At 38.9% G+C, this 27,952-nt stretch overlaps 1 protein-coding gene across 2 annotated transcripts in view; it reads left to right on the top strand.

Moving 5' to 3' along the window:
* Positions 1-27,952, top strand: part of CLCN5 (chloride voltage-gated channel 5) — a 274,764-nt gene that overhangs the window by 216,115 nt on the left and 30,697 nt on the right. For both annotated transcript variants that reach the window (XM_049871859.1, XM_049871860.1), the window contains 3 exons: positions 21,632-21,783; positions 24,443-24,542; positions 27,485-27,672. In XM_049871859.1, the coding sequence (XP_049727816.1) occupies positions 21,632-21,783; positions 24,443-24,542; positions 27,485-27,672 (440 nt within the window). The remainder of the gene's footprint in view (positions 1-21,631; positions 21,784-24,442; positions 24,543-27,484; positions 27,673-27,952) is intronic.

Below are 27,952 nucleotides of genomic sequence, written 5' to 3'. Positions count from 1 at the left end.
TCCCACAAATTTTGATATGTTGTATTTTCATTTTCATTTAGTTCAAAGTGTTTTTTTTTTTAATTTATCTTGAGACCTCTTCTTTCACCCATGGGTTATTTGAAAGTATGTTGTTTAATTGTCAGGTACTTGGGAATTTTCCAGCTATCTTTTGGTTATTGGTTTCTAGTTTAATTCCATTGTGTTAGAATTTATGGTAAACTGGTTAGGAGTTGGGCATGTCTAATGTTTTGTGTAGCTACAGGCGCCTGGATCCAAGTAAAATGAAGTCCTTGACAATTTCAATCTTTTCTCCGTTTATCATGATGTTGCTCATCGGTCCAGTTGTGAGGATTTTTGTTTTCTTTATGTTGAGGTGCAATCCATACTGAAGGCTGTGGTCTTTAATTTTCATTAGTAAGTGCTTCAAGTCCTCTTCACTTTCAGCAAGCAAGGTTGTGTCATCTGCATAACGCAGGTTGTAAATGAGTCTTCCTCCAATCCTGATGCCCCGTTCTTCTTCATTTAGTCCAGCTTCTCGGATTATTTGCTCAGCATACAGATTGAATAGGTATGGTGAAAGAATACAACCCTGACACACACCCTTCCTGACTTTAAACCAATCAGTATCCCCTCGTTCTGTCCGAACAACTGCCTCTTGATCTATGTAAAGGTTCCTCATGAGCACAATTAAGTGTTCCTGAATTCCCAGTCTTCCCAATGTTATCCATAATTTGTCATGATCCACACAGTCGAATGCCTTTGCATAGTCAATAAAACACAGGTAAACATCCTTCTGGTATCCTCTGCTTTCAGCCTCCTGGTTGACATCAGCAGTGATGTCCCTGGTTCCACGTCCTCTTCTGAAACTGGCCTGAATTTCTGGCAGTTCCCTGTCGATATACTGCTGCAGCCATTTTTTGAATGATCTTCAGCAAAATTTTGCTTGCGTGTGATCTTAATGATATTGTTCTATAATTTCCACATTCGGTTGGATCACCTTTCTTGGGAATAGGCATAAATATGGATCATGATAAACATCGTGATAAACGGAGAAAAGATTCAAGTTGTCGAGGATTTCATTTTACTTGGATCCACAATTAACAGCCATGGAAGCAGCAGTCAAGAAATCAAAAGACGCACTGCATTGGGTAAATCTGCTGCAAAGGACCTCTTTAAAGTGTTGAGGAGCAAAGATGCCACCTTGAAGACTAAGGTGCGTGCGCCTGGCCCAAGCCATGGTATTTTCAATCTCATCATATGCATGTGAAAGCTGGACAATGAATAAGGAAAACTGAAGAAGAATTGATGCCTTTGAATTGTGGTTTTGGTGAAGAATATTGAATATACTGTGGACTACCAAAAGAACTAACAAATTGTCTTAGACAAAGCACAACCGGAATGCTCCTTAGAAGCAAGGATGGGGAGACTGCGTCTTACATACTTTGGACTTGTTGTCAGGAGGGATCAGTCCCTGGAGAAGGACATCGTGCTTGGCAAAGTACAGGGTCAGCGGAAAAGAGGAAGACCCTCAACGAGGTGGATTGACACAGTGGCTGCAACAATGAGCTCAAGGATAACAACGATTTTAAGGATGGCGCAGGACCGGGCAATGTTTCGTTCTGTTGTGCATAGGCTGGCTATAAGTTGGAACCCACTCGAGGGCACCTAACAACAACAACAACATAGGTGCCTGAGGATTCAAATTCCTCTAATGTCCTTGTTTTTGTTTTCCCTCTGGATTTTGGACTTGCCTAAGTACAGCTACTGGAGCCCTAGTGGCAAAGAGGTTAAGAGCTTGGCTGCTAATCAAAAGGTCAGCAGTTTAAATCCACCAGCCACTCCTTGGAAACCCTGTGGGATAGTTCTGTAGGGTGGCTATGAGTCAGAAATGAGTCATTGATTTCAGTGGGTTTGTTTGTTTTTAAGTACAGCTACTAGAGAGATTCTGTGTCTTGCAGTGGTAATTTACTGGGGCCTTTTTGGTGTTTTTTTTTGGTGTGGTGGTTAGGTATGGGTGAGAGGAGGATTTAATAATCTTCTGATTAAATCTTCGTCTTTTAGTGGGCCTGTGTCTCTAGCTGTGACCTTCACAGTGTTTTTCCAGTGGTATAGCTTTTTCTTCTTTCTGACCCATTCTGTATTCTCTGACTGTATTCCCAGTATATTTCCTTGAAGCCCTGACCCTGTTGACTTTTTTTCCCCTTAGATGGGACAAGAAGGTTAGAGGGGGCTGGAGTGGAAGTGGCAGTCCCTGGGTGGTGAAACTTGTTAAGTGCTCAGCTACTAACCAAAAGGTTGGTGGTTTGAGCCCACCCAGAGGTGCCTGTGAAGAAAGACGTGGCAGTCTGCTTCCAAAAGCCTTGAAAACTCTCTGGAATGCAGTTCTGTTCTGCTTCCAGGAGTCTAAATTGACTGGATGGCAACTAGTTCAGTTTGGTTTAGAGTTGGAGGAATGCCCTTCCTCCATCTGGGATAAGGCTCAGGCAAAGTATTTTGCCCTGGAGCATAGGCCTTGTTAGGGAGAAAGCTCTGGGCTATTTCACAATAATTACTCTTCCCCTCCCCTTGTCTGGAAGATCTTTCTTGGATCTTCACTGTGAGAACCTGGTGGAGTTCCCATATAAGACTGCAGTCCCCAGGACTTTCCCACTCTCCTGCTAATCCATACTCAGCTTTCAGCAGTTCATCAAAGTTGTCATTTAAGTGTTCCTACCAGTTTGTGGCTCCAGTGGTTCCTACTCCAGGTCAGCAGATCTCAACTTTCTGTCTCTTTGTATAAACCTGTCTCTTTCTTCTGCATCCTTAGTTCTCTGATGGGTTCAAGAAAAGTCATTGATTTTCAGTTTGTCCAGTTTTTTCTTGTTGTGAGGATGGGAGTGATGACTTCTGCACTCTTAAATGAACTGAATCAGGAAGTTTCCTGTTTATTTTCAATTAGTGAAACCATTTTGGTCTCTTCTTATAAGTGGATTATTTTAAACCACACCTTGTTTCAGTTTCTGTCATGGGATAGGTGAAAGGAACTATAGTGATTCAGAAGTGTGTGCTAAATGTTTCTGGGATCTGTGGCTACCAGGTATTCCAAACATACTGTAGCCATATTGGTATAAAAAAAACAACCAAACCCATTGCTTTCGAGGCGATTCCGACTCATAGCGACCCTATAGGACAGAGTAGAACTGCCCCATAGAGTTTCCAAGGAGCGCCTGGTGGATTAGCACCTTTTGGTTAGCAGCCATAGCACTTAACCACTATGCCACCAGGGTTTCCCATATTGGTATAGCTCTAGTTAACTATATGCCAGGAACGTTGGGTTTCAGTGAGTTGCTTGGTTCTCCTACCCTTCACTGATAAGCTGAGTCTTAGCTTTTTTTTTCCCTAAGGATCAACACTGCCATTTTATGATCTTAGCAGAAAAAGTGTTCTCAGATAACTATGTAATCAAAATACTATTTTGAATTCCTCAAAGCTAAGATCCTCTCAGAAGTCATTTAGCATAATGTGTGAGTGATCCAACAAAAAATCATTGCATAAGTCAGATTGAGTGTAAGAGTTGGAAGACACCTTAAAAATCATACATTTTGCAGATGGGGAACCTGAGACTCATAGAGATTAAGGCGGTTAGCCAAGATCACACACACAAATAATGAGTTGTGGAGCTAGGATTGGAATCCAGATTGGTCTCACTGCTGGATAATAAGTGTGATCACAAAGACCTTCTTCCCATTGGTTTTAATTTAAAAAATTAGTAAGCTGTCTTCCTCTCAGTGCTTTTCTCCTAGTGTTTACCAGGAATTATTACCTGCCTTGTCTGTGAATATCCCAGAGTTCTGCATTTAGAATATAGGTCTGCCCTTTGCAATGCCCTATCTCTACTATTCTAGCTATATATATATATATTAAAATTTTAAAGGTCACTTATGTAATACATAAATACATCCTCAGTATTAAAGATTAAAAAAATGCATATAAAATATGAAAGCCTACCTCACTTCCCATCCCAGAGACTATTAAAATTAATTCAATAGAGTCTGCTCAGTTCTTTTTCTATTAAATTATACAGATAGAAACACATTTAAAAACAAAACAAAACATAATGTACTTATTATTTTGTGACTTGCTTTTTTCCGCATAATATGCCTGGTACATTTTCCCATTTCAGTGCATATCAGTCTACACCATTCCTTACACAATTCCCCTATTAATGGATTCTTAGATTGTTCCCGTGTTTTCACTATGACAAATAGTGCTGCAATAAGGAACATGCATATATACTGATGTGCATTTCTTTAAGAGCAATTCCTAGAGGTATTTTTATTTACTCCCTTTTCTGTTCATGACGACATTATTCCCATGAGCCTAAAAGGAATCTCCTAATTGGTATTTCTTCTCTTGAAGCCCCCCCTCCAAAGAATAATTGGTAATCACTTGTTCCCAACTTCCTTTTGGATATTAATAGGGAGAAACCAACATACACTAAGCACAGAAAAACTGGAGAATTGCTGCTTCTTAAACAATAATTATAAGCTATTAAACAGGTTTGTGCTACCCAAAGGGTTTCCCAACACTGTGGTATCTAATGTGCATTTTAGGACAGTGCCTCCCTACTCATTACATTCTGTAATCCTTCTGTCAATCTCATTAACGTGTAAATTTGAGAAGGAAGGAATGAAGAGCAAGTGATGGAGCAGAGGGCTATTTTATTTATACAGACAACCCTCAGCAGCTTTGTCAAATCTAGCCCATTTGCTTCCAGTTCTATATTGATTTCTGTGGCATTCTAGCCAAGTGGAAACCTGCAGATACAAGCCAAAAATCCTCATTGTATTTTTTCCTAAGTCTGGCAGTTAGCACGCTGACTCCACTGGCAATGAAAGTAGGTTGGTGAGGAACTTCGAGAGCAGATATTATGAGTAGGAGGCATAAAAGAAGTACATACCAAGCAAATATCTACAACCCAGTAGGGAAAGAACTGTACTCAGTAGAAAGCAAGGAGTCAAAAGGTGATGTTACAAAACAGGTTCGTGCTTGTCTCTAAAGCTCTTCCTGTCCCTTTCTGCCATGCCTCACCTTTTTTTGTGTGTGCTTTAAGTGAAAGTTTACAAATCAAGTCAGTCTCTCATACAAAAATTTATATACATCTTGCTAAAAAAATATCTTGCTATATACTCCTAATTGCTCTCCCCCTAATGAGACAGCACACTCCTTCCCTCCAGTCTCCCTTTTCATGTCTATTCAGCCAGCTTCTAACTTCCTCTGCCCTCTCATCTCCCCTCCAGACAGGAGATGCCAACATAGTCTCATGTGTCTACTTGATCCAAGAAACTCATTCTTCACCGGTATCATTTTCTATCCCATACTCCAGTCCAATCCCTGTCTGAAGAGTTGGCTTTGGGAATGGTTCCTAACTTGGGCTAACAGAAGATCTAGGACCATGACCACTGGGGTCCTTCTAGTCTCAGTCAGACCATTGAGTCTGATCTTTTTACAAGAATTTGGGGTCTGCATCCCACTGCTCTCCGGCTCCCTCAGGGGTTCTTTGTTGTGTTCCCTGTCAGGGCAGTCATCAGTTGTAGCCGGGCACCATCTAGTTCTTTTGGTCTCAGGCTGATGTAGTCTCTGGTTTATGTGGTCCTTTCTGTCTCTTGGGCTCATAATTACCTTGTGTCTTTGGTGTTCTTCATTTTCTTTTGCTCCAGGTGGGTTGAGACCAACTGATTCGTCATAGATGGCCGCTAGCTAGCGTTTAAGACCCCAGACACCCCTCTCCAAAGTGGGATGCAGAATGTTGTCTTAATAGATTTTATTATGCCAATTGACTTAGATGTCCCCCAAAACCATGGTCCCCAAACCCTTCCCCTGCTATGTTGGCCTTCAGAACATTCAGTTTATTCAGGAAACTTCTTTGCTTCTGGTTTAGTCCAGTTGTGCTGACCTCTCCTGTACTGTGTGTTCTCTTTCCTTTCACCTAAAATATTTCTTATTTACCATCAGTTAGTGAATGCCCCTCTCCCTCCCTCCCTTCCTCCCTCCTGCCTCTCATAACCATCAAAGAATATTTTCTTCTCTGTTTAAACTATTTCTCAAGTTCTTATAATAGTGGTCTTATACGACATTTGTCCTTTCGCAACTGACTAATTTCACTCAGCGTAATGCCTTCCAGATTCCTCCATGTTCTGAAATGTTTCACAGATTCATCACCATTCTTTATCGCTGCGTAGTATTCCATTGTGTGAATGTACCATAATTTATCCATTCATCCATTGTTGGACACCTTGGTTGCTTCCATCTTTTTGCTGTTGTAAACAGTGCTGTAATGAATGTCGGTACGCATATACCTGTTCGTTTAAAGGCTCTTATTTCTCTAGGATACATTCCAAGGAGTGGGATTGCTGGATCATATGGTAGTTCTATTTCTAGCTTTTTGAGGAAGTGCTAAATCGATTTCCAAAGCGGTTGTACCATTTTACATTCCCACCAGCAGTGTGTAAGTGTTCCAGTCTCTCCACAACCTCTCCAACATTTATAATTTTTGTTTTTTGGATTAACGCCAGCCTTATTGGAGTGAGATGGAATCTCATTGTAGTTTTGATTTGCATTTCTCTAATGCCTAATGATCGTGAGCATTTCCTCATGTATCTGTTAGCTACCTGAATGTCTTCTTTAGTGAAGTGCCTGTTCATATCTTTTGCCCATTTTTTAATTGGGTTATTTGTCTTTTTGTAATTGAGTTTTTGCAGTGTCATGTAGATTTTAGAGATCTGGCGCCGATTGGAAATGTCATAGCTAAAACTTTTCCCAGTCTGTAAGTAGTCTTTCACTCTTTTGGTGAACTCTTTGGATGAGCATAGGTGTTTGATTATTAGGAGCTCTCAGTTATCTAGTTTCTCTTCTGCATTGTTAGTAATGTTTTGTATACTGTTTATGCCAAGTATTAGGGATCCTAACATTGTCCCTATTTTTTCTTCCATGATCTTTATTGTTTTAGATTTTATATTTTGGTCTTTGATCTGTTTTGTGTTAGTTTTTGTGCATGGAGTGAGGTATTGGTCTTGTTTTGTTTTTATGCAGATGGATATCCAGTTATACCAGCACCATTTGTTAAGCAGACTGTCTTTTCCCCGTTTAACTGTTTTGGGGCCTTTGTCAAATATCAACCGCTCATATGTGGATGTTTTTTTCTAGATTCTCAATTTTGTTCCATTGGTCTATGTATCTATTGTACCAGTATCAGGCTGTTTTGACTACTGTGGCAGTATAATAGATTCTAAAATCAGGTTGAGTGAGGCCTCCCACTTTGTTCTTCTTTTTCGTTAATGCTTCACTTATCTGGGGCCTCTTTCCCTTGCATATGAAGTTGGTGATTTGTTTCTCCATCTCATTAAAAAATGTCGTTGGAATTTGGATTGGAATTGCATTGTCTCTATAGATTGCTTTTGGTAGAAGAGACATTTTTACAATGTTAAGCCTTCCTATCCATGAGCAAGGTATGTTTTTCCAGTTATGTACGTCTCTTTTGGTTCCTTGCAGTAGTGTTTTGTAGTTTTCTTTGTAAAAGTGTTTTACATCTCTGATATGATATATTCCTAAGTATTTTATCTTCTTCGGGGCTGCTATAAATGGTATTGATTTGGTGATTTCTTCTTCGATGTCCTTTTCGTTGTGAAGAGAAATCCAACTGATTTTTGCATGTTTTCCTTGTATCCTAACACTCTGCTGAACTCTTCTATTAGTTTCAGTAGTTTTCTTGAGGATTCCTTAGGGTTTTCTGTGCATAAGATCATCTCATCTGCAAATAGAGATACTTTTACTTCTTCCATGCCAATCTGGATGCCCTTTATTTCTTTGTCTAGCCTAATTGCTCTGGCTAGGACCTCCAGCACAGTGTTGAATAAGAGTGGTGATAAAGGGCATCCTTGTCTGGTTCCCAATCTCAAGGGGAATGCTTTCATACTCTCTGCATTTAGGACGATGTTGGCTATTGGCTTTGTATAAATGTCCTTTATTATGTTGAGGAATTTTCCTTCTATACCTATTTTGCTGAAAATTTTTGTCATGAATGAGTGTTCAACTTTGTCAAATGCCTTTTCATCAATTGATAAAATCATGTGATTCTTGTGTTTTGTTTTATTTGTATGATGGCTTACATTAAGTGTTTTCCTAATGTTGAACCATCCCTGCATACTTGATATGAATCCCACTTGGTCATGGTGCATTACTTTTTTGATATGTTGTTGAATTCTATTGGGTATAATTTTGTTGAGGATTTTTGCATCTAAGTTCATGAGGGATATATGTATGTAATTTTCTTTGTGGTGTCTTTACTTGGTTTTGGTATCAGGGATATGGTGGCTTCATAGAATGAGTTTGGTAGTATTCCATCCTTTTCTGTGCTCTGAAATACCTTTAGTAGTAGTGGTGTTAACTCTTCTCTGAAAGTTTGGTAGAGCTCTCCAATGAAGCCCTCTGAGCCAGGGCTTTTTTTGTTGTTGTTGGGAGTTTTCTTGATTACCTTTTCAATCTCTTTTGTTATGGGTCTATTTAGTTGTTCTACCTCTGTTTGTGTTGGTTTAGGTAGATAGTGTGTTCCTAGGAGTTCATCCATTTCTTCTAGGTTTTCAAATTTGTTAGAGTACAATTTTTCATAGTAATCTGATACGATTCTTTTAATTTCAGTTGGGTCTGTTGTAATATCGCCCATCTCATTTCTTATTTGGGTTATTTGCTTCCTGTCCTGTTTTTCTTTTGTCAGTTTGGCCAGTGGTTTATCAATTTTGTTAATTTTTTCAAAGAACCAGCTTTTGGTTTTGTTAATTCTTTCAATTGTTTTAATGTTTTCTATTTCATTTAATTCTGCTCTCATTTTCATTATTTGCTTTTTTCTGGTACCTGAGGGTTTCTTTTTTTGCTCTCTTTCTTTTTGTTCAAGCTGTAGAGATAACTCTTTGATTTTGGCACTTTCTTCTTTTTGTATGTGTACATTTATTGATATAAATTGACCTCTGACCATTGCTTTCACTGTGTCCCAAAGGTTCTGATAGGAAGTGTTTTCATTCTCATTGGATTCTATGAGTTTCTTTATTCCATCCTTAATGTGTTTTATAATCCAGTCTTTTTTGAGCATTGTATTGTTCAGTTTCCAAGTGTTTGATTTCTCTTCCCCACTTTTTCTGTTATTGCTTTCCACTTTTATGGCCTTATGGTCAGAGAAGTTGCTTTGTAATATTTCGATGTTTTGGATTCTGCTAAGGCTTGCTTTGTGCCCTAATATGTGGTCTATTCTAGAGAATGTTCCATGTGCACTAGAAAAGAAAGTATACTAGACTGCTGTTGGGTGGAGTGTTCTGTATATGTCTATAAGGTCAGGTTGGTTGACTGTGGCATTTAGATCTTTAGTGTCTTTATAGAGCTGCTTTCTGGGTGTCCTGTCCTTCACCGAAAGTGGTATGTTGAAATCTCCTACTATAATTGTGGCGCTGTCTATTTCACTTATCAATGCTTTTTAGAGTTTGTTTTATGTATCTTGCAGCCCTGTCATTGGTGCATAAATATTTAATATGGGTATATCCTCCTGGTATATTGTGCCTTTAATCTTTACATAGTGTCCTTCCTTATCCTTTCTGGTGGATTTAACTTTAAAGTCTATTTTGTCAGAAATTAATATTGCCACTTCTGCTTCTTTTTGATTGTTGTTTGCTTGATATATTTTTTTCCATCCTTTGAGTTTTAGTTTGTATCTCTAAGTCTAAGGTGTGTCTCTTGTAGGAGGCATATAGACGGATCGTGTTTTTTTAATCCATTCCGCCATTCTCTGCCGCTTTATTGGTGCGTTTAGTGCATTTACATTCAGCATAATTATGGATAGGTATGAGTTTAGTGCTGTCGTTTTGATGTCTTTTTCTGTGTGTTGTTGACAGTTTCTTTTTCCCACTTAATTTTTTTGTGCCGAGTAGTTTATGTATTGGCTTTTCCTTTTATTTCTTGTTGTTGATTTTTTTCCTGCTAACTCTCCACTTTTTTCCTGTATTTTAATTTGATGTGTAGCATAGTTTGTCTCCTTTGTGGTTACCTTAATATTTACGCATATTTTTCTAAATTTAAGCCTTTTATTTCTTTGTATCGCCTTGCCTTCCTCTCTGTATGAAAAGTCTATGACTACATTTCTTAGTCCCTCTTTTTTGTTTTAATGTTGTCTTCTTCTACATAATAACATCCCTGTTTCTGTGTTTTGAGCATTTTTTTAATCTTGATTTATTTTTGTGATTTTCCTGTCTGGGTTGACATCTGATTGCACTGTCCAGTGTTCTAGTCTTGGGTTGATACTTGATATTATTGATTTTCTAACCAAAGAACTCTGTTAAGTATTTCTTGTAGTTTTTTGATTTTCTTTTTACGAATTCCCTAAACTTCTGTTTCTCTGGAAATGTCCTAATTTCACCTTCATATTTGAGAGACAGTTTTGGTGCATACATGATTCTTGGCTGGGAATTTTTTTCCTTCAAAGCTTTTTGTAAGTGATCCCATTGCCTTCTTGCCTGCATGGTTTCTGCCGAGTAGTCCGAGCTTATGTTTATTGACTCCTCTTTGTAGGTGACTTTTCGTTTATCCCTCGCTGCTCTTAAAAGGCTCTCTTTATCTTTGGTTTTGTCAAGTTTGATTGTAATATGTTTTGGTGACTTTCTTTTAAAATCTACGTTATGTGGAGTTCGATTAGTATCTTAGATAGATATCTTTTCGTCTTTCACGATAATTGGGGAAGTTTTCTGCCAACAAACCTTCAGCAGTTCTCTCTGTATTTTCTGTTGTCTGTTGCTGTTCTGGTACTCCAATCACTGGTAGGTTATTTCTCTTGATAGATTCCCACATGATTCATAGGGTTTCTTCATTTTTTAAAATTCATTTATCTGATTTTTCTTTAAATATATTGGTGCCAAGTTCTTTATCTTCATGTTCACAAATTATGCCTTCCACATGGCTAGTTCTGCTCCTCTGACTTTCTATTGAGTTGTGTCATTCTGTAATTTCATTGTTAATCTTCTTAATTTCTGATTATTGTTTGTGGGTTTTCCCAGCTTATTAAATTTTTCATTATGTTCCTGAATAACCTTTTTAATTTCTTCAACTGCTTTATCTGTGTGTTCCACGGCTTTCTCTGCTTATTGCCTCACTCCCTTCCTGATGTCTTGAAGATATTAATGTTTTGTATTCTACATGTGGTAATTCAGAAAGGCACTTTCATCTAGAAGATCCCTTGATTCTTTGTTTTGAGGCCTTGTTGAAGTGATCATGGTCTGTTTCTTCATGTGATTTGATATTGTCTGTTGTTTCTGAGCCATGTATAAGTTATTGTATTAGTTTATTCTGTCTTTGCTTACTGTGTCGTAGCTTCTTGCTTTGTTTCATTTTGATATGCCCAGATGGTTTGCATGAGCAAACTAGCTTGATTATTTTCACCTTTGAAGCTCTGACATCCTGTCATGAGATGGCTAGAGGTATTATCACATATATCAGTCTAGGAGTCCATTCACTTTTCTGTATGGATTCATCTCAGGTGTCCAGGTATCTGCTCATCAAGTGTGTGGTACAGGCTCTGTCCTACAGTCTTATCGGGGCAGGGGTGATTGGTATAGTTACCAGTATCTGGTTGCTACAGGGGGTCACTCTCTGAACAAGGCATGGGGCTGAGAATCGTCTCCCAAGTGTCTCTGAGGAAAGCGCGTCCCTCTTCCCTACAGCATACAGGTGAGTGGGTCCTGCAGATGTACCATGGGCACAGAAAGTTTTTGGTTGTAGGGACTGGGAGGTACCAGTTATCTTTGTACCACTGTTGCGTGTGGCTGAGTGACCTGAGTGGAGCCACCAGTCCTTAGGCCCCTGATGTGGGTAGGTGAGGACCCTGTTTAATAGGCAAAGCAGCGTCAAACATCAAACACCCACCTGTCCACCGCACAGCTGAAACAGTTGTAGTCTGCCAAAAAGGGTCTATTCTCCTGAAATAGGCCCACACAGGTCCATGCAGGGGGAAAGGTACTCAAAGTCCACGGACCGTTTATGCCTGGACAGGAGCCGCTTCTTTCCTGAGCTCCCCAGGTTAGTGTTGCTGGCAAATTATCTTTTCCCCCAGTTGCAGATTTATTCCTTCTCTAACTCCAGGAGGATGGCTCTAGGTGTTCAATAGGGCCTATCTCAGCCCCAGGGAAATCAAGAGCTGCTGAAACCAGCTTGGGAGCAGGGGGCTCAGTAAAATATACACAATACTTAGCTTTTGATGAGAGCGCCGTTCTTCTCTGGTTCCAGAGGTGTGAGTAGGCTGTGTGGCTAGCTGCTTCTCCCTAAGGAAACTGTGACCAAACACTTGTACCAGCCGTCATCGCCGCTCCCAGGAAAGGTGCCTAAGGGCTCCCGGCAATTCAGGTCCAGTAACTCCTCTCTGCTTCTGAACCATTTCTTCCTTCCCCTGCCACTCAGTTTGCTTTCTAACTTTGCCTTTGATGTTCAGGGCTCCTAGCTTGTCATAAATATACTCGTTTTGCTTGTTTTTTTGGTCTTCATTGTAAGAGGGCTCACCGGAAGCATCTGTCAGTTCCGCCATCTTGGCCCCGACTGTCCCACTTTCTTGTATACTTCTTATAACTCTCAAACTTCACTTCAATCATATATATATTTGTTGTAGTTTTTGAAGTTCCATTACCCACATCCTGCATTACCCTTTTATTGTCGAACCCTCAGCAGAGTTAGGTTAGTTTTCATTGTCCTTCCTGTCTCTTATACACCTTCAAGTTTTAACCTGATGTGAGCAGGTCAATCCCTAAATGAAATGAGTGTAGGTGTAATATTCAAAATATTTAATAACATAAGACAAGCACTAACCAATGAGATTGGATGTCAGACATAGCACTGGAGCAGTGCCCTGGAATCTCTTGGTATTCCAGTTGCTGCATCATGGAAAAGTCCAGGAGTTTCTGAGGGAGGGTAGAGGGAAGGATGGTTCTGAGGGAGGAGTGATTATTTATCTACAGCTAAAGTATTTTCCATATTTAACAGCATGTATGGCTATACTAGAGCCCTGCTGGCACAGTTGCAAAGAGCTCAGCTACTAACCGAAAGTTTAGCACTTTGAATCTACCAGCTGCTCCTCGGAAACCCTATGGGGCAGTTCTACTCTGTCCTGTAGTATCGCTATGAGTCAGAATTGACTCAGTGGCAACAGGTTTTTGTTTTGTTTTGTTTTGTTTTTTGGTTTACGGCTGTACTAGGTCCCTGGGTGGCGTCTAAACGTTGGCAGTTTGAACCCACCAGTGGTGCCATGGAAGAAAGGTGTAGCAATCTGCTTCCATAAAGATTACAGCCAAGACACCTCTATAGAATAGGTCTACTCTGTAACACATAGGGTCGGAATTGACTCCATGGCAACAGGTTTGGTTTTTTTGTTTGTTTGTTTTGTTTTTTGATACCTATACTGGGGGCTGCAGGTTCTTCTTCAGCCCCCTAGTACTGATATCAAAAACCAAAACAAACAAAGAAACAAAAAAGAAGGATGGGGCATCAGGATTGGAGGAAGACTCATTAACAACCTGCGTTATGCAGATGACACAACCTTCCTTGCTGAAAGTGTAGAGGACTTGAAGCACTTGCTAATGATGATCAAAAACCACAGCCTTCAGTATGGATTGCACCGCAACATAAAGAAAACAAAAATCCTCACAACTGGACCAATGAGCAACATCATGATAAACGGAGAAAAGATTGAAGTTGTCAAGGATTTCATTTTACTTGGATCCACAATCAACAGCAATGGAAAAAGCAGTCAAGAAATCAAAAGACGCGTTGCATTGGGCAAATCTACTGCAAAGGACCTCTTCAAAGTGTTGAGGAGCAAAGATGTCACCTTGAAGACTAAGGTGTGTGCGCCTGACCCAAGCCATGGTATTTTCAATTGCATCATATGCATGTGAAAGCTGGACAACGAATAAGGAAGACCAAAGAAGAATTGATGCCTTTGAATTGTGGTATTGGTGAAGAATATTGAATATACCAAGGACTGCCATAAGAACGAACAAATCTGTCTTGGAGGAAGTACAGCCAGAATGCTTCTTAGAAGCAAGGATGGCGAGACTGCATCTTACATACTTTGGACATGTTGTCAGGAGGGATGAGTCCCTGGAGAAGGACATCATGCTTGGCAAAGTACAGGGTCAGTGGAAAAGAGGAAGACCCTCAACGAGATGGACTGACACAGTGGCTGCAACAATGGGCTCAACCATAACGATTGTAAGGATGGCGCAGGACTGGGCAGTGTTTCATTCTGTTGTGCGTGGGGTCGTTATGAGTCGGAACCAACTCGTCGGCACCTAACAATAACAACACAACATACTAGGGGGCTGCAGGAGAGTTGAGTTTGAGTCTCTGCCAATGCACCTCAAGTGCAGCCACCACCTGTCAGTGGAGACTTGGATGTTGCTTTGATGCTGAACAGGTTTCAGCAGAGCCTCCAGACTAAGACACACTAGGAAAAAAGGCCTGGCAATCTACTTCCAAAAATCAGCCAATGAAAACCCTATGATTACAACAGTCAGATCCTGTTGTGCATGGAGTCACCATGAATCAGGGGCCAACTCGACAGCAGCTAACTACAACATGGCTGTACTAAGTGAATTAAACTAATGTGTACTAACTGAATTAAAAAAAAAAGCGACCCTATGGAACAGAGTAGCACCTGCCCCGTAGGGTTCCAAGGAGTGTCTGGTGGATTTGAACTGCCGACCTTTTGGTTAGCAGCCAAACACTTAACCACTGCACTGCTAACTGAATAGTTCCCCTAAATCGGTTTCCCAGAAGTCAAACTAAGATAGTATATTAAGCATAATATGATCTGGTGATCCTGTCCAGAGCTTAGATGGGAGGATTACTCCGCTAACATTTGTTTTTTACTCACTGGGTTTGGTAAGCGGGAAAGCAAGATAGAAGCAAAATGGGGGCATAAGTTTGTAGATAGAAAGGTCCTAAACATGTTAACTAATTATTAGGGCTTCAGCTATAATACACTCTCAAACATATAGGTACAATGGAATATGAAAGGGTTCACGATTCATGGACCAATATAAGAAGATAAGAGGTGCAGGTAAGAAGTGGCATATAATAGGCTTTTAGTATTTGTTGTTGAGTGAAGATAAAATTTAAATGACCACAGCGTTATCTGTTGATGTGTGCTAGGCATAGTGTTGACATTTTTGTAGATATGGTTCCAGCCTTGCAAAAACAGTATTTCTTTGTGAAAACAGAAATGCATTTTTAAAATGTGACTATTTTCAAGTCTTATGATACAAACCAATATCCCTGCCCCATTTCTTTTAGTGCTTTTTTTTATCTTTAGTCTGTTGCCAATAAGGGAGTTCTCATACACGGCTTGTGATATTACTAAAGCAGTACTTCAGGATCTGTGTGTGATGTTTCTAACTTCTCTCCCCTTACGTTTTTTTGTCAGTGTTTAACTAGTTCACTTAATCAGTGACTGTTTTGCCCCCTCAGGTAAATTTCTAATGGCATATTGGTTAGGGATTGAAATAAACATTATTCTCAAATTGGAATTTCTTGTATTTTAAGGAGTTTTCTAGTTTTAAACAATCGCGTGAAATTTAGGAAAAAATTAAGAGTGTTTTTCATTTATATACCTCGTCATTCTAAAGAACCATTGTTACGTCTTTAAACCTAAGTGTAACTTATAGGGAAAACTGTTTCAATATTGACTTTTTTTCTGACTAGCTTACTATGTGTGCTTCCCACATTCAGGTAATGCGAATTAACGTTTTGGGGGGACCTTCTATCATTCAAGCTGAAATCTAATTGTACTTTACCATGAATAATTTTCCTGTTACAGCATTAAATTATTTTATATGTAATTTAGGGTTCACTGCCCTGATGGCATAGTGGTTAAGAGCTATGGCTGCTAACCAAAAGGCTGGCAGTTCGAATCCACCAGCTGCTCTTTGGAAATGCTATAGAGTTGCTATGAGTCGGAATTGACTCCATGGCAATGGGTTTGGTTTTTTGGGTATGCCTTCAAACTCATTTGAAACTTTTTTTTTTTCTTATAAAGGCAAAAACCTAGACTCATCTAAGTCTCTGTATTTGACATTTAGGCTCATTATTTAATTTTGCTGTCTTCTTTGACAGAGTGTTTATACAGTGGAAGCTTAACACTTAATGCACTGTTTTTTGAAAAGGCTTTTGTATTTTGTTACATTGTTTATACTTTATTAGTTGGTCTTGAATGGGTAGATAATCTCTGCTGCCATTCCTGACAACTAAGTTTTATGAGTTTACTCTTTCTTTCTATTAAATTAAAAAAATGTTAAGAAAAGAAGCCAACTGGATGTGGAATATGACTAACAGTTGAAGCTATTTGTCATCAAGACAGATATACTTTGGTGAAAGTATAAACAATTAAACCCCTCTCATTGATGAAACCTATTAATGGTAGCAGTGTCATTATCATCATTATTATTATAAATTTAAAATATTTTATTTTTTCTAAAAGTTATGAATATTTTAAAATTATTGATCCACATATGTAACCAATGACTATTATGTGCTCTTTATACCCATTGCCAAAGGAGCCACTGACATTTTAGACATCAGGAAATGATGTGGCCAAATGCATATTTCAGAAAGATAACTTCTTGGCCCCAAGTATTAACTATGTTATTTTCATCATAACCCCCCCCCAAAAAAAAACCAAACCTATTGCCATTGAGACAATTCTGACTCATAGCAACCCTATAGGACAGAGTAGAACTGCCCCATGAGGTTTCCAAGGAACGCCTGGTGGATTTGAACTGCCTACCTTTTGGTTAGCAGCCATAGTTGTTAACCACTATGCCACCAAATTTCTGTTTTCATCATGTAGCAAGCATTAAATATTGGTAAGCTTTCTTTGTCTTGTTTTCACAGTTACATCAATTAACCTACACCTGGCAATCTGTATAATTAATACATGTGAGAGATTACAAATTCAGTAAAAAAAAGGAATGGGGGGGTAAAAAAAGAGTAAAAGATATGTACCGTATCGAATTCTGAATACTAGTGCATTTTTTTAACCAAAATTATAATTAAATCTCATTTTAGCATGAGAACAGCATCATAGCTATCAGCACTCTGCTTCTCAAAGGAAGTACCTTGATGTGGAATAAAAAAAAAGTCCCTCCTCTAGAAGCACTCATATAACATTTGAAAAATGCATGAATTTTCCTTAAAAATTATTAAGCTGGTACCATGTATGCAGTTCTAGCCACTGTATATCAAAAAACTATACATTTTTTAAGTACCAAAAAAATAGTATCTTTGCTAAATTGACTGCTAAATACTATATTTGATGAAATGTAAAATAATCTAATAAGTTTTTTTTTTTTTAGATATTGTAAGTAAATTCTGTAGTGGTCTTCAGACACTACAGGTAAAATCTTATTTAATGAAGAATGAATTCGAAGGGGTTTTTATGAGGTTGGGAATGTTATCCTTTGAGTAAAATATACACACTTGCCTAAAAGTTTAATCATTTAAGACAGTCACACTTGGGTCACATATAGCTTTTGCTTTTTACAGCATTGTAGTTCATTGCTACTTAATACTATTAGTTGCCAGTTCATTTTAATTCTCCTCACTTATGGAGTCCTGGTAACACAGTGGTTAAGAGTTCGGCTGCTAACTAAAAAGCCAGCAGTTCAAATCCACCAGCCACTCCTTGGAAACCCTATGGGGCAGTTCTACTGTGTCCTTGTAGGGTCACTATGAGTCCGAATTGACTGATGGCAGTGGTTTTTTTTTTTTTTAATGCTGGATTAGTTCACCAAGAGAGTGAGATATTATAATTATGGATTATAAGCATACAGGCTTCATGAAATGGCTCACATTTCATAGGCTTTTGTTATATTACCATTTCAGGATGCACTAGGCCTTTAAGAACTGATGAGAGAAATCACAGCATTTCAAAGCCCTACATTTAGGGTTTGATTATTGGAGCACACTGTGGCTGGGTTTTTTTATCCTGTGGATTCACTTAGGGAGTTGGGAGATGGCAGTTTTCTTCTTCTTTACCAGACTGGCCTTGTTACCCAATTAATTAATTTAAAAAAAACCTGCTTAAAAATAGCCTTTGGAATAGGATGGGGAGAGGGAAAGCCTTAAAACTTAGTAGCGAATTTATTTTTACAGCTGAAATAGCTAGTTTCACCCAAGTTGGATTAATGAGTATCAAGTTTTATGTTGCTTTCTGAGTAGAGCACTACTACTAAAACCAGCTCAATTTTTGACTCTATGCTGGGCTTTCAAAGTTACTATGTGCTATTAAAGAATTGACCATAGTAAGTTCACATGCTGTTCAGTTTTCATGTTTTTTCTTAAATGTGTACATAGAGAGAAAGACATAAAACATATGTATACAGTTTAGAGAATAATTATGAAGTGAACACAGGTAACCACCACCAGATCAAGAAAAATTACCAGCATTCCAGAAGCCCCACCTATCACCCCATGTACTCTTCCCAGATCACAACCTTCTGTGGGTAACTACTATCTTTATTTTTGTCCTTTTTTTTTTTTTGGTAATGCAATCACTTTCATTTATATCTTAAAGCAACCTAATTTAGGTTTGCCTATTTTTGAATTTGGAAACCCTGGTGGCGTAGTGGATAAGTGCTACGGCTGCTAACCAAGAAGTCGGCAGTTTAAATCTACCAGGCGCTCCTTGGAAACTCTATGGTGCACTTCTACTCTGTCCTGTAGGGTCGGTATGAGTTGGAATCGACTTGACGGCAGTGGGTTTGGTTTGGTTTGGTTTATTTTTTAATTTACGTGACGTATTCTTTTGTATCTGGCTTCTTTTACTCAGCATTTTTGTTTGTGAAATTTTATCTAAGTTTTGCTATCCAGTACATTTTTTAAAGAGCCTTTTTTTTTATATTTGCTACTCTCCCTTTTTACTTAGGATCTCTATAACTATAGATGCTTTTGGATCTTTCTACTTTGCTTTCTTGGACTTTCTGCTAAATACATCTGAAGACTAGTCTGGACCCCAGTTCTCTGAACAGACCAGACTGTCCCCAGTTTGATGGCATTTGTTTAGATGAGACTACATCTTTAAGGCTTCTGTGCTCAGTTAAAAATCTTCCTTTTTCCAAGGCTGGTCCAAGGGTCTGGTCATGTGACTCCAACAGTGACATCACATTCTGACTGCCGGGGGAACACCGGTGGTTCTTTAGGTGGCATTTGTTCCTGTGAAAGGCAGAGAAGGCAGCAAGTGCCCTTCTAAAGCAGTTCATACCAGGTCTCCTTCTTTAAAAACTCCTCAACCTAAACAACCAAATGCCGGCTGCCAAGGTTATTTCTTCCCTGAGGCAGAAAAAAAGAAAGCTGTGACTGAAGGTAAGCAGACTTCAGCCGTACCAAGGAAGGAATCATGACCCCAGGGAGAAAGGGATCTGGATAATCACTAAGTAGTATGCTATAGGATTCTAATCAGTGCTTGCTCTTTTAGAGCTGGTTGGCAATTTATGTTTCTAACAGTAGACTAACTACAAAGAAGAATGATGCAGTGCTCATGTTACCTAGTGATGTAATAGGATTTTTTCTTTCCTGTTAGGAAGCTGTTGCAGATCTTCATTTTGTTTTTGTCTTAGTATCATTACAGCTAGGGGGACTCATTTGATACATTGTGTAGCGTTAAATAGCTATCTGATGCTTTTTAAAATCAGTTTCAGGAAATCCTTTTCTCTCTCTCAAGGAAAAATCTTAAACCAGAACAAATTCAATTGAAGCATTAACTTGCTTTTAAAAGTAAATTTCTGGTTGTCTGGAATCTTGTGTTCATGTCAGCATTTGACTTGAGGATTGAAACATTTTGCTTTTTCCCCTCCTGTACTTTATTCTCTTTTGGCCCTCATTTCCTATCTGGCTTTTTTCCTCCAAGCTCTCCACAACACACCAGCATTAATCTTTATCAGCATGAAACTGACATGATAAGATATACCGGGTTGGTGATTCAGCAGCCAACCATTTTATAGCCAGGTATGCCTGAAGATATGGAAGGAACTTTGGTTTGGGGTTTTAAGATTAACTTTTTCACCTCCTCCACTGCACACCCTACCCCCACCCCCAATAGGATTTGGATTATGCAGAGCTTTCTGTTTCAAATGTGTGTGTTGCTATGCTGGATTAGGTATTAAGAAAATTTACACTTTGTAAATCAGGTACAGCTTGGGGTGGAATTCATACTTACCCTATGAGAGCACAGAAGTTGTCTGTTAGAGTCTAGAGTTGAAGATAAGGATGCAGATGGGAGGGGGGGAGGGAGGGTCGGTCCAGGCCCACTTTGGCCTTCTCTGAAGAGGAATTCATTACCAAACAGTCTGGATGAAGTCTTGTCTCTGCCAAGGTTGGTGCTACAAATGTGAGCTTTGGCTGGTTGAATTGAATGATGGCAATACTCTGCATTTTTTCCCAGTGTGTATTTGCATAAACTCCTCAATATATTTTGTGTTTGATAGCAAAATATTGCTCCATCAGACACTGTTGCAGAAATATTTTGAGCAAGTTTGTTAAGCAGTACTAACCTTGTGTGAGTATAGCTTCTGAGTTTGGATACCTCTCCCTGATTCCCAAACCAAAAACCAAACCCCACTGCCATCGAGTTGATTCCAACTCATAGTGACCCCATAGGGTTTCCAAGGCTGTAAATCTCTATGGAAGCAGACTACCACATCTTTCGCTGGTGGTTTCGAACCACCGACTTTTCATCATGCACCAAGCAAATTTTGGTTCAGCAGATACTTATTGAGTCTTAGTAATGTGCTAAGCACTGTGGAAAAGGCAATGATGATCAGATTAAGGGTTTGCCTTCAAAGAGCTTATAGTCTAGAAAGTAAGATAAGGATTATAAGTAATTGTATAATAGAAGTGCTAAAAGCCACGCAGATGAAGGGCTATGACCACTGGCAGAATGGAATGTTTCTTCCAGTTGAAAGATCAAGGAGGGACATTTCATCACTGAGCGTGTACTTTTCTTTAAATCTCATGTTGTAAATCTTAGACTTCTCTGGCATACTCAAGAGTTTCTCCAGGCCCATTAGATCGGGGATCAATCAAAGTTTTACACCTATTGAAGGGAAATTTGTGCATTCTAACCAGCTTAACTCTTGAAGAGATGGAATGCTTTCTTTGAAGTCGCCCGTCTAGTGAAAGTTGCCTCATGGGATTGAATTACTGCCTTATAAATGTAAAATGGTTTCTGATGTGATATGTCTCCGAAAAACTTTGACCTTTTGTTTTCCTTCCATAACAGAAACTGAAATACTTAACCCTGATCCAAGCTCCTGTCTTCTGTTTTGCACAGCAACTCCTGTCACTTCTCCCTTTTTACTCTCATTCTCATCTGTTCCTTTCTATTTACACTGTCTTAAGACACTAATCATTTTGTGCCTAGATACAGAAAACTCTGAAAGTGATGGATGTTCCCACCAGGTGATTATATTGCTTTATCAGTGCACCCTGACTGTAGTCATCTGATAGGCTCACCTTTCAGTGCTTAGAAAGGAGGGGTATTAAGAATGTTAGAGTGTCTGAAGTACTAATGTCTGTTTCCTCCTGTTCAATGCAGAGAACAAGTCATACAATGATGCAGGAATAGTTTCTGCAAATAGGATGATGGACTTTTTGGAGGAGCCAGTCCCTGGTGTGGGGACCTATGACGATTTCAATACAATCGACTGGGTGAGAGAGAAGTCCCGAGATCGGGATAGGCATCGAGAGGTAAGATGAAACATGGTACATGAGTGTTAAGAAACACCAGTTGACAATATATATATTTTTTCTTTCTTCAGCCCTGGATGTGCTGAATCTGGTTTTTACTGGCAATGTAGGGTTTTATTTTTTTAATTTATTTTTATTTTTTAAAGGGTTTTGTATATGGTTTTTATTTTAAGATTTCTTTAAAAAATTTAATAATGATTTACCTTCCTATAGTAAGTGGTTGAAAAGGATCCTTGTAGCTCTGAAATGGGTATAAATGCCTATGCAGATAGGTGAAAACAAACTTGGGAGGGATCAAAATAAATTTTAAAATCTTCCTACCCCCATCTCAGCCACCTTTTATGGTTTTCCTTTGAAGCAAGATGTTTGAAACTAAGAAAAGTAAATGGGCTTCTCTAAAGGAATACAAGAAGAAATGTTCAGAGTCCTAATGTTTACTGGGAGTCCCTGAGTGGTACAAATAGCTAAGTACTTGGCTACTGACCAAAAGATTGGCAGTTCAAATCCACCTAGAGGCACTTAGAAGAAACAACTAGTAGTCTACTTCGGAAAGATCACAGCCATTGAAAACGCTACGGATAGTTGTTTTCTGACACACATGGGGTCTCCATGAGTTGGAACTGACTCAACTACAACTGTTGCTTTTTTTTTTTTAATGTTTACTGAAGCATATAGGATAAATTCCTTATAGCTTTTGTACACCCATAAAACCAAAGCAAATTTATACGTTAAACTCAAACAAAACTACTAGACCAATCAAATTTGAATTAAGGACATTAATTTAATGTGATAGGTAATAAAACCAGTTTCACTTGAGCTGATCCCAACTCATGGCGACCCCATGTGCGTTAGAGTAGAGCTGTGCTCCATAGGGTTTTCAATGGCTGATTTTTCAGAAGTAGATCACCAGGTCTTTCTTCCAAGGTTCTTCTGGGTGGGCTCTAACATCCAACCTTGCGGTTAGCAGCTAAGCATGTTAATAGTTTACACCACCTAGGGAATCTGTGATAAGTAATCCATTCATCCATGTATTGCAGTTGAGTCAATTCTGACTGCCCCAGAGGGTTTCCAAGGCTGTAATCTTTATGGAAGCAGATGGCCACATCTTTCTCACTTGGAGTGGCTGATGGGTTCCAACTGCTGACCTTTTGGTTAACAACTGAGTGCTTAACCACTATACCACCAGGGTTCCTTGTGATAAAAAAATGGTGCTTATTGCTGTGGCACAGATTCTTTTGAATTTGGAAAAATAATTTTCTCTCTTTTTTTAAGAATACTTTGAAAACTTCTAAAAGCACTCTGCAAAGTTCTTTTGCCTTTAACTTGGTACTGTGTATCATTTAAATCAGTCACAAATTATAGTTTGTGTAAGGGTCACGTGGAGAGCTTATTGAAAAGGTAGGTTATCAGCCCCATCATGGAGATTCTGATTCAGTAGGTGGTCGGCCGGTGAGGAGTTTCTTCAGATTGGGATTGCTGGGTCATAAGGTAGTTCTATGTTCAACTTTTTGAGGAACCGTCAAACTGCTTTCCACAGTGGCTGCACGATTTTACATTCCCACCAGCAATAGATGAGGGTTCCATTAAAATTTGTTTTTTAAGCTGACCCCATATTCTCTCCTGAGTTTTTGATTTCCTCCTTTTACAGCCAAGCTAGTCTCGTGAGCAGTGGATTTCAGGGGTTTTGTGTGTGTGTGTGTGTATGAGTGTGATATTGTTATACATGAAGAGGGGTGAGCTAAGACACAGTTTTAAGGATAGGAAATTGAGATACAAAGAAAGGGGAAGTACCAATAGCAAAGTTGTCAGATTGCTTGGTTTTAAGATTTGGGCACTTAAGGGGTTACATTGACAAGGCTAAGACTCAAAAGGTAAAACTTTCTGCACCTTTTGATAACCTCAGATAACCCCAGCAGGTTTTTGAAAATTAAAGAAATGCATCCTTGATATCACTTAGTGCCTATGGTAAACATACCATTAGGGGTTTGTGGGAGTCAAGACTTGGAATTTGCCCGACCTAAAAAAAAAAAAAAAGCACACAAAAAAATTTTTTTTTTAAAAGCACAAGCACAGCCCTAGGTAGTAAAACACAAAGTGTACTTTCACCACTGAAATTAGCCTGTATTTGTTTATTCTTTGGAAAACAAGCAAAATATTTGCCGTGAGTCAAGACACTCTCCTTGGAATATCTCATGTCTGGGCAGAAAGAGATCACTGCCATAAACAAAACAGGTTGGTGCTTTAAGAAATTAGCAGCTCAATTGGGAAGCCCTGGTAACTCAAAGGTTAAGCATTCTGCTGCTAAGGAAAGGTTGGCTTTTCAAACCCACCTAGTGGCTCTATGGGAGAAAGACCTTACAATCTGCTCCTGTAAAGATTATGGCCTAGAAAACCCTATGGGGCAGTTCTACTCTGTCACAAGGGGTCGCTATGAGTTGGAAATGACTCCCAGGCACCCAACAACAACTATTACAGTATAGAAGATTCAGTAAACCTCAAAGTTCTTCATTAAACTGGTTGAGCAAAAGATTGAAGAAGTAACTCCAAATTGGTCTCCATTCCCAGGTAATTTGTCTTTGTGTTTCTTTATTGAGCAATTTTGAGATGAAAAAGGAAGTGTGTGTGTAAAGTGTATCAGTGTTTTCTCATTTCTCCCTAGATTACCAATAAAAGCAAAGAGTCAACATGGGCCTTAATTCACAGTGTGAGTGATGCTTTTTCTGGCTGGTTATTGATGCTACTTATTGGTCTTTTATCAGGTATGGTAAACCAAATCTAAAATTATGGTGTGCCCTACTCCTCCCCCCTCCCAAGTGTCATGAACTGAGTTGAGTGCTGTGTTTTGCTATTTTCCTATCTGAAGTGAACCTTTTGGAAGCTCAGTTTCCCTGTCTGTAAAGGGGGTCTAACGCTTGACTCACCTACCTTAAATATATGAGGGTTAAGTGAGGAGATGTATTTAAAAACATTTTATAAGCTATAAAATCTTGTATCCATCTTAAAGTGTTCTCATTGCATTTTAGTGCTTGCTTTGAGGAAGAGCCCATCTGTTAGGGACAATCAGTTGATTTTAACACACATTGCATGAGATTTAGGAGAGACTTCCTGAGAAATTTTTTCTAATATTTCTTTAACTTCTTTCTCGCATTAGTTGGTACAGAAAGGCATGTAAGGTATGACTCATACCCTTAGGGAGTTGATGATCTCAGTATTTCATAGTGGCTTAAAAAAATTTTTTTTTTAGGGGTGAGATGGTACTACCTTTTCCTGTAATCTCCATCAACCTCCCAAGCCACCCCAAAGAATATACAGTTTAACTAAAAATAGTATACTTGCTATACAAATACAGTTTTAAAACAAGTTTCCAACAGGCTTCCTCTACCATGGTGGAAACGGAGAGCCAAGATACCAGGCAGAGATGCTAAGAGTTGTGTCCTTATGACATTAAAAGATAAGGCCTAGGAAGATCTGGAATATTGAGCTAAAATAGTAGTTAGGTAGGAACCTGGAGATCGATGGCATAAAATGGCAGTTAACAGCATAGGCTCTAGATTTGTCTTCCAGCTCTGAAATTTGTTTATTTTGTGGCTTTTGACAAGTTTCTTAACCTCTGGAAGCTTTAGTCTACTGATCTGTAAAACAGGGATAATAAGACTACCTATATTACAAGTTTGTTGTGAGGATTAAATGAGATACAGCACACATAGCACTTAGCACAGTGCCCAGTATTAATGTTGCTCCTGCTGCTGTCACTCAGAGGTAATGATTCATGAGTCATGGGGTACAAAAATGATTGTAGCAAATGAGGAATGGCTCATCCATAGCTGGGTTTTTAAAGATTGTCTAGGGCAGGGGTCCACAAACTTTTCCTATATAGAACCAGGCAGTACATATTTGTGGGCCAAATGGTCTCTGTAGCACCTATTTAACTCTGCTGATGTAGCACAAAAGCAACCATAAACAATTGGTATGTAAGTGTGGCTGTGATTGAATAAAACTTTATTTATAACATAGGCAGTGGGCAGGATTTGGAACTCCAGCCATAGTGTGCCAACTCCTGGTCAGGGGTGTTAACTCTGCCCTTTGTGGCTCTCACAGGAGAGAGAACATGGCTTAGACAGGTTTGGTGTTGGTTAATAACACACTGGATAGTCTGTAATGCTAAATATTGCAGAGGACTTGAAGAAGAGGAAAATGACTGAGAAAAGGTTATACAGTTTAGCAGTTAGGAAGATAGCAATGATCTTGAAGAACAATCTCAGGTGAATGTTAGGAGCCAGATATTAAGGGGAGGCAACCAATGTAGAAGTTTGGGAGATGTTTGGTAGTCATTGGAAAGAGAAAAGGGACAAAAACTTGAAGTGACAACAAGGATAAGGGAGAGCATTTTATTCTTTAGGGTAAGCGAAACTTGATAAAATGTACAACCAGAGAAGAAAGCCAATTGGAAGAGGAAGGAGAAGAGATAGGATTGAGGATACCAGTGTTAGGTATGCAACATGCACAGGTGAAGCAACTAAAGGATAAGCCAAACTATAAAATCATGTTAATATTTTGAGTCCTGGCAGTAAGTACGGTAAGAATTATAAGGAAGAGATAACCTGGGGGCTAAAGTGACTGAGAGTAGGTTTCAAACAATGTTAGATTTGAATAGGTTATTCAAGAATGTCGATAACCTGTGTTTAACACTTTTAGCACCTCCCAAAACATACACATGACATGACCTCTAGCCTGTTGGAATGTAGATGTAATATACTCGACTATTTATTGTCACTAGGTGGTCAATGAATATTTTTTCCCCTTATTCATACAGGGTATTTTGTTTTTAAGTACTACAGAGCAACAATAGAAGCAGTGTGTCTGAATGCAAGAACAATCTGAACCCTGTCATCTGTTAGCCATAGTGCATAAGTCCCCAGTTCACTCTTCGCTTCCTCATGATTTGCTTTGGTGAACATTCTACATATAATTGTTTGCTTCTCTTCACAAAGAAAAGTCAGAATGTTCTTGTCTGCGGTTTCACCCTAAACTATGTGCATATCACAGTTTTGTGCATTTATATATTTAATTCCCTTAGCCTTGAATGCCTTCCTGCCCTTCCTCAAATGGCATTTATATATTTAATTCCCTTAGCCTTGAATGCCTTCCTGCCGTTCCTCAAATTCTTTTGTCCATGGAGAAAAATCCTTCTATCCTTCAAGACTGAGCTCTTCTCCTGATAATCTTCACCGGCTTGCCCCCACCCTCTGCCATCTCAAATAAACATAATGTAATATTCCTCAATGTGGACAAGTCACATTTTTTCAATCTTATGTATACAGTGAAAATTAATTAATGTTTAATAGACTTTGCTGTCTTTATCAGTATACATAAACTCTAAGCCAAAGCAGTATCTTTGCCATGTAAATTCAGCTTAAAGACAAATCCCCTAGTCCGTTGCTCCCATCCGACAATTTTGCTTTCCTCTAAGTTTCTCCTATGTGGGAATTCTACAGATGACAAACAAGTGTTTAATGCAGAAATAAGGGAAAATCAAGCAAACAGACAATCAGAAAGATATTGCAGATGGAAAGAGAAAGTATAGGTTGCCATTATTTTGATTCCTTTTCCCTCGTTTTCACTATAAACTTACTCTGATTACCAAAGAAGAAAGTTTCAGAAATTGAATTTAACTTTGCCCTTTTCCCCTCTTCCAAATCAGGTTCCTTAGCTGGCTTGATAGACATCTCTGCTCATTGGATGACAGACTTAAAAGAAGGTATCTGCACAGGCGGATTCTGGTTTAACCGTGAACATTGTTGCTGGAACTCTACACATGTCACCTTTGAAGAGAAAGACAAATGCCCAGAGTGGAATAGCTGGTCCCAGCTTATCATCAGCACAGATGAGGTAACATGTAGTAAAGATTTTTGAACCACTGACTGTATTCTTATGTTTATTTTATTTCTTATGCTATATTCATGGCAATTTATGGAATCTTCCTCTATTTTCCTTTCCAAGAAAAGGGAAACCAGTGCCAGCTGTCTTTCTCTGTGGTTTAAATGCAGGCCTATTGCCATCCCTACTGACACATGGAGTCGTTTGATTCGTATACACTGACTTAAAATTTCTGTTTTCTTTTTTCCTCTTTTTAAAATTTATTTTTTCTTATCAAAGAGAATGTCCTGAA

Source organism: Elephas maximus, chromosome X (genome assembly GCF_024166365.1).
Source record: "Elephas maximus indicus isolate mEleMax1 chromosome X, mEleMax1 primary haplotype, whole genome shotgun sequence".
Classification (NCBI taxonomy): Eukaryota; Metazoa; Chordata; class Mammalia; order Proboscidea; family Elephantidae; genus Elephas; species Elephas maximus.
The sequence above is the reverse complement of the archived record's forward strand: the minus strand, read 5'-3'. Positions and strand labels throughout refer to the sequence as shown.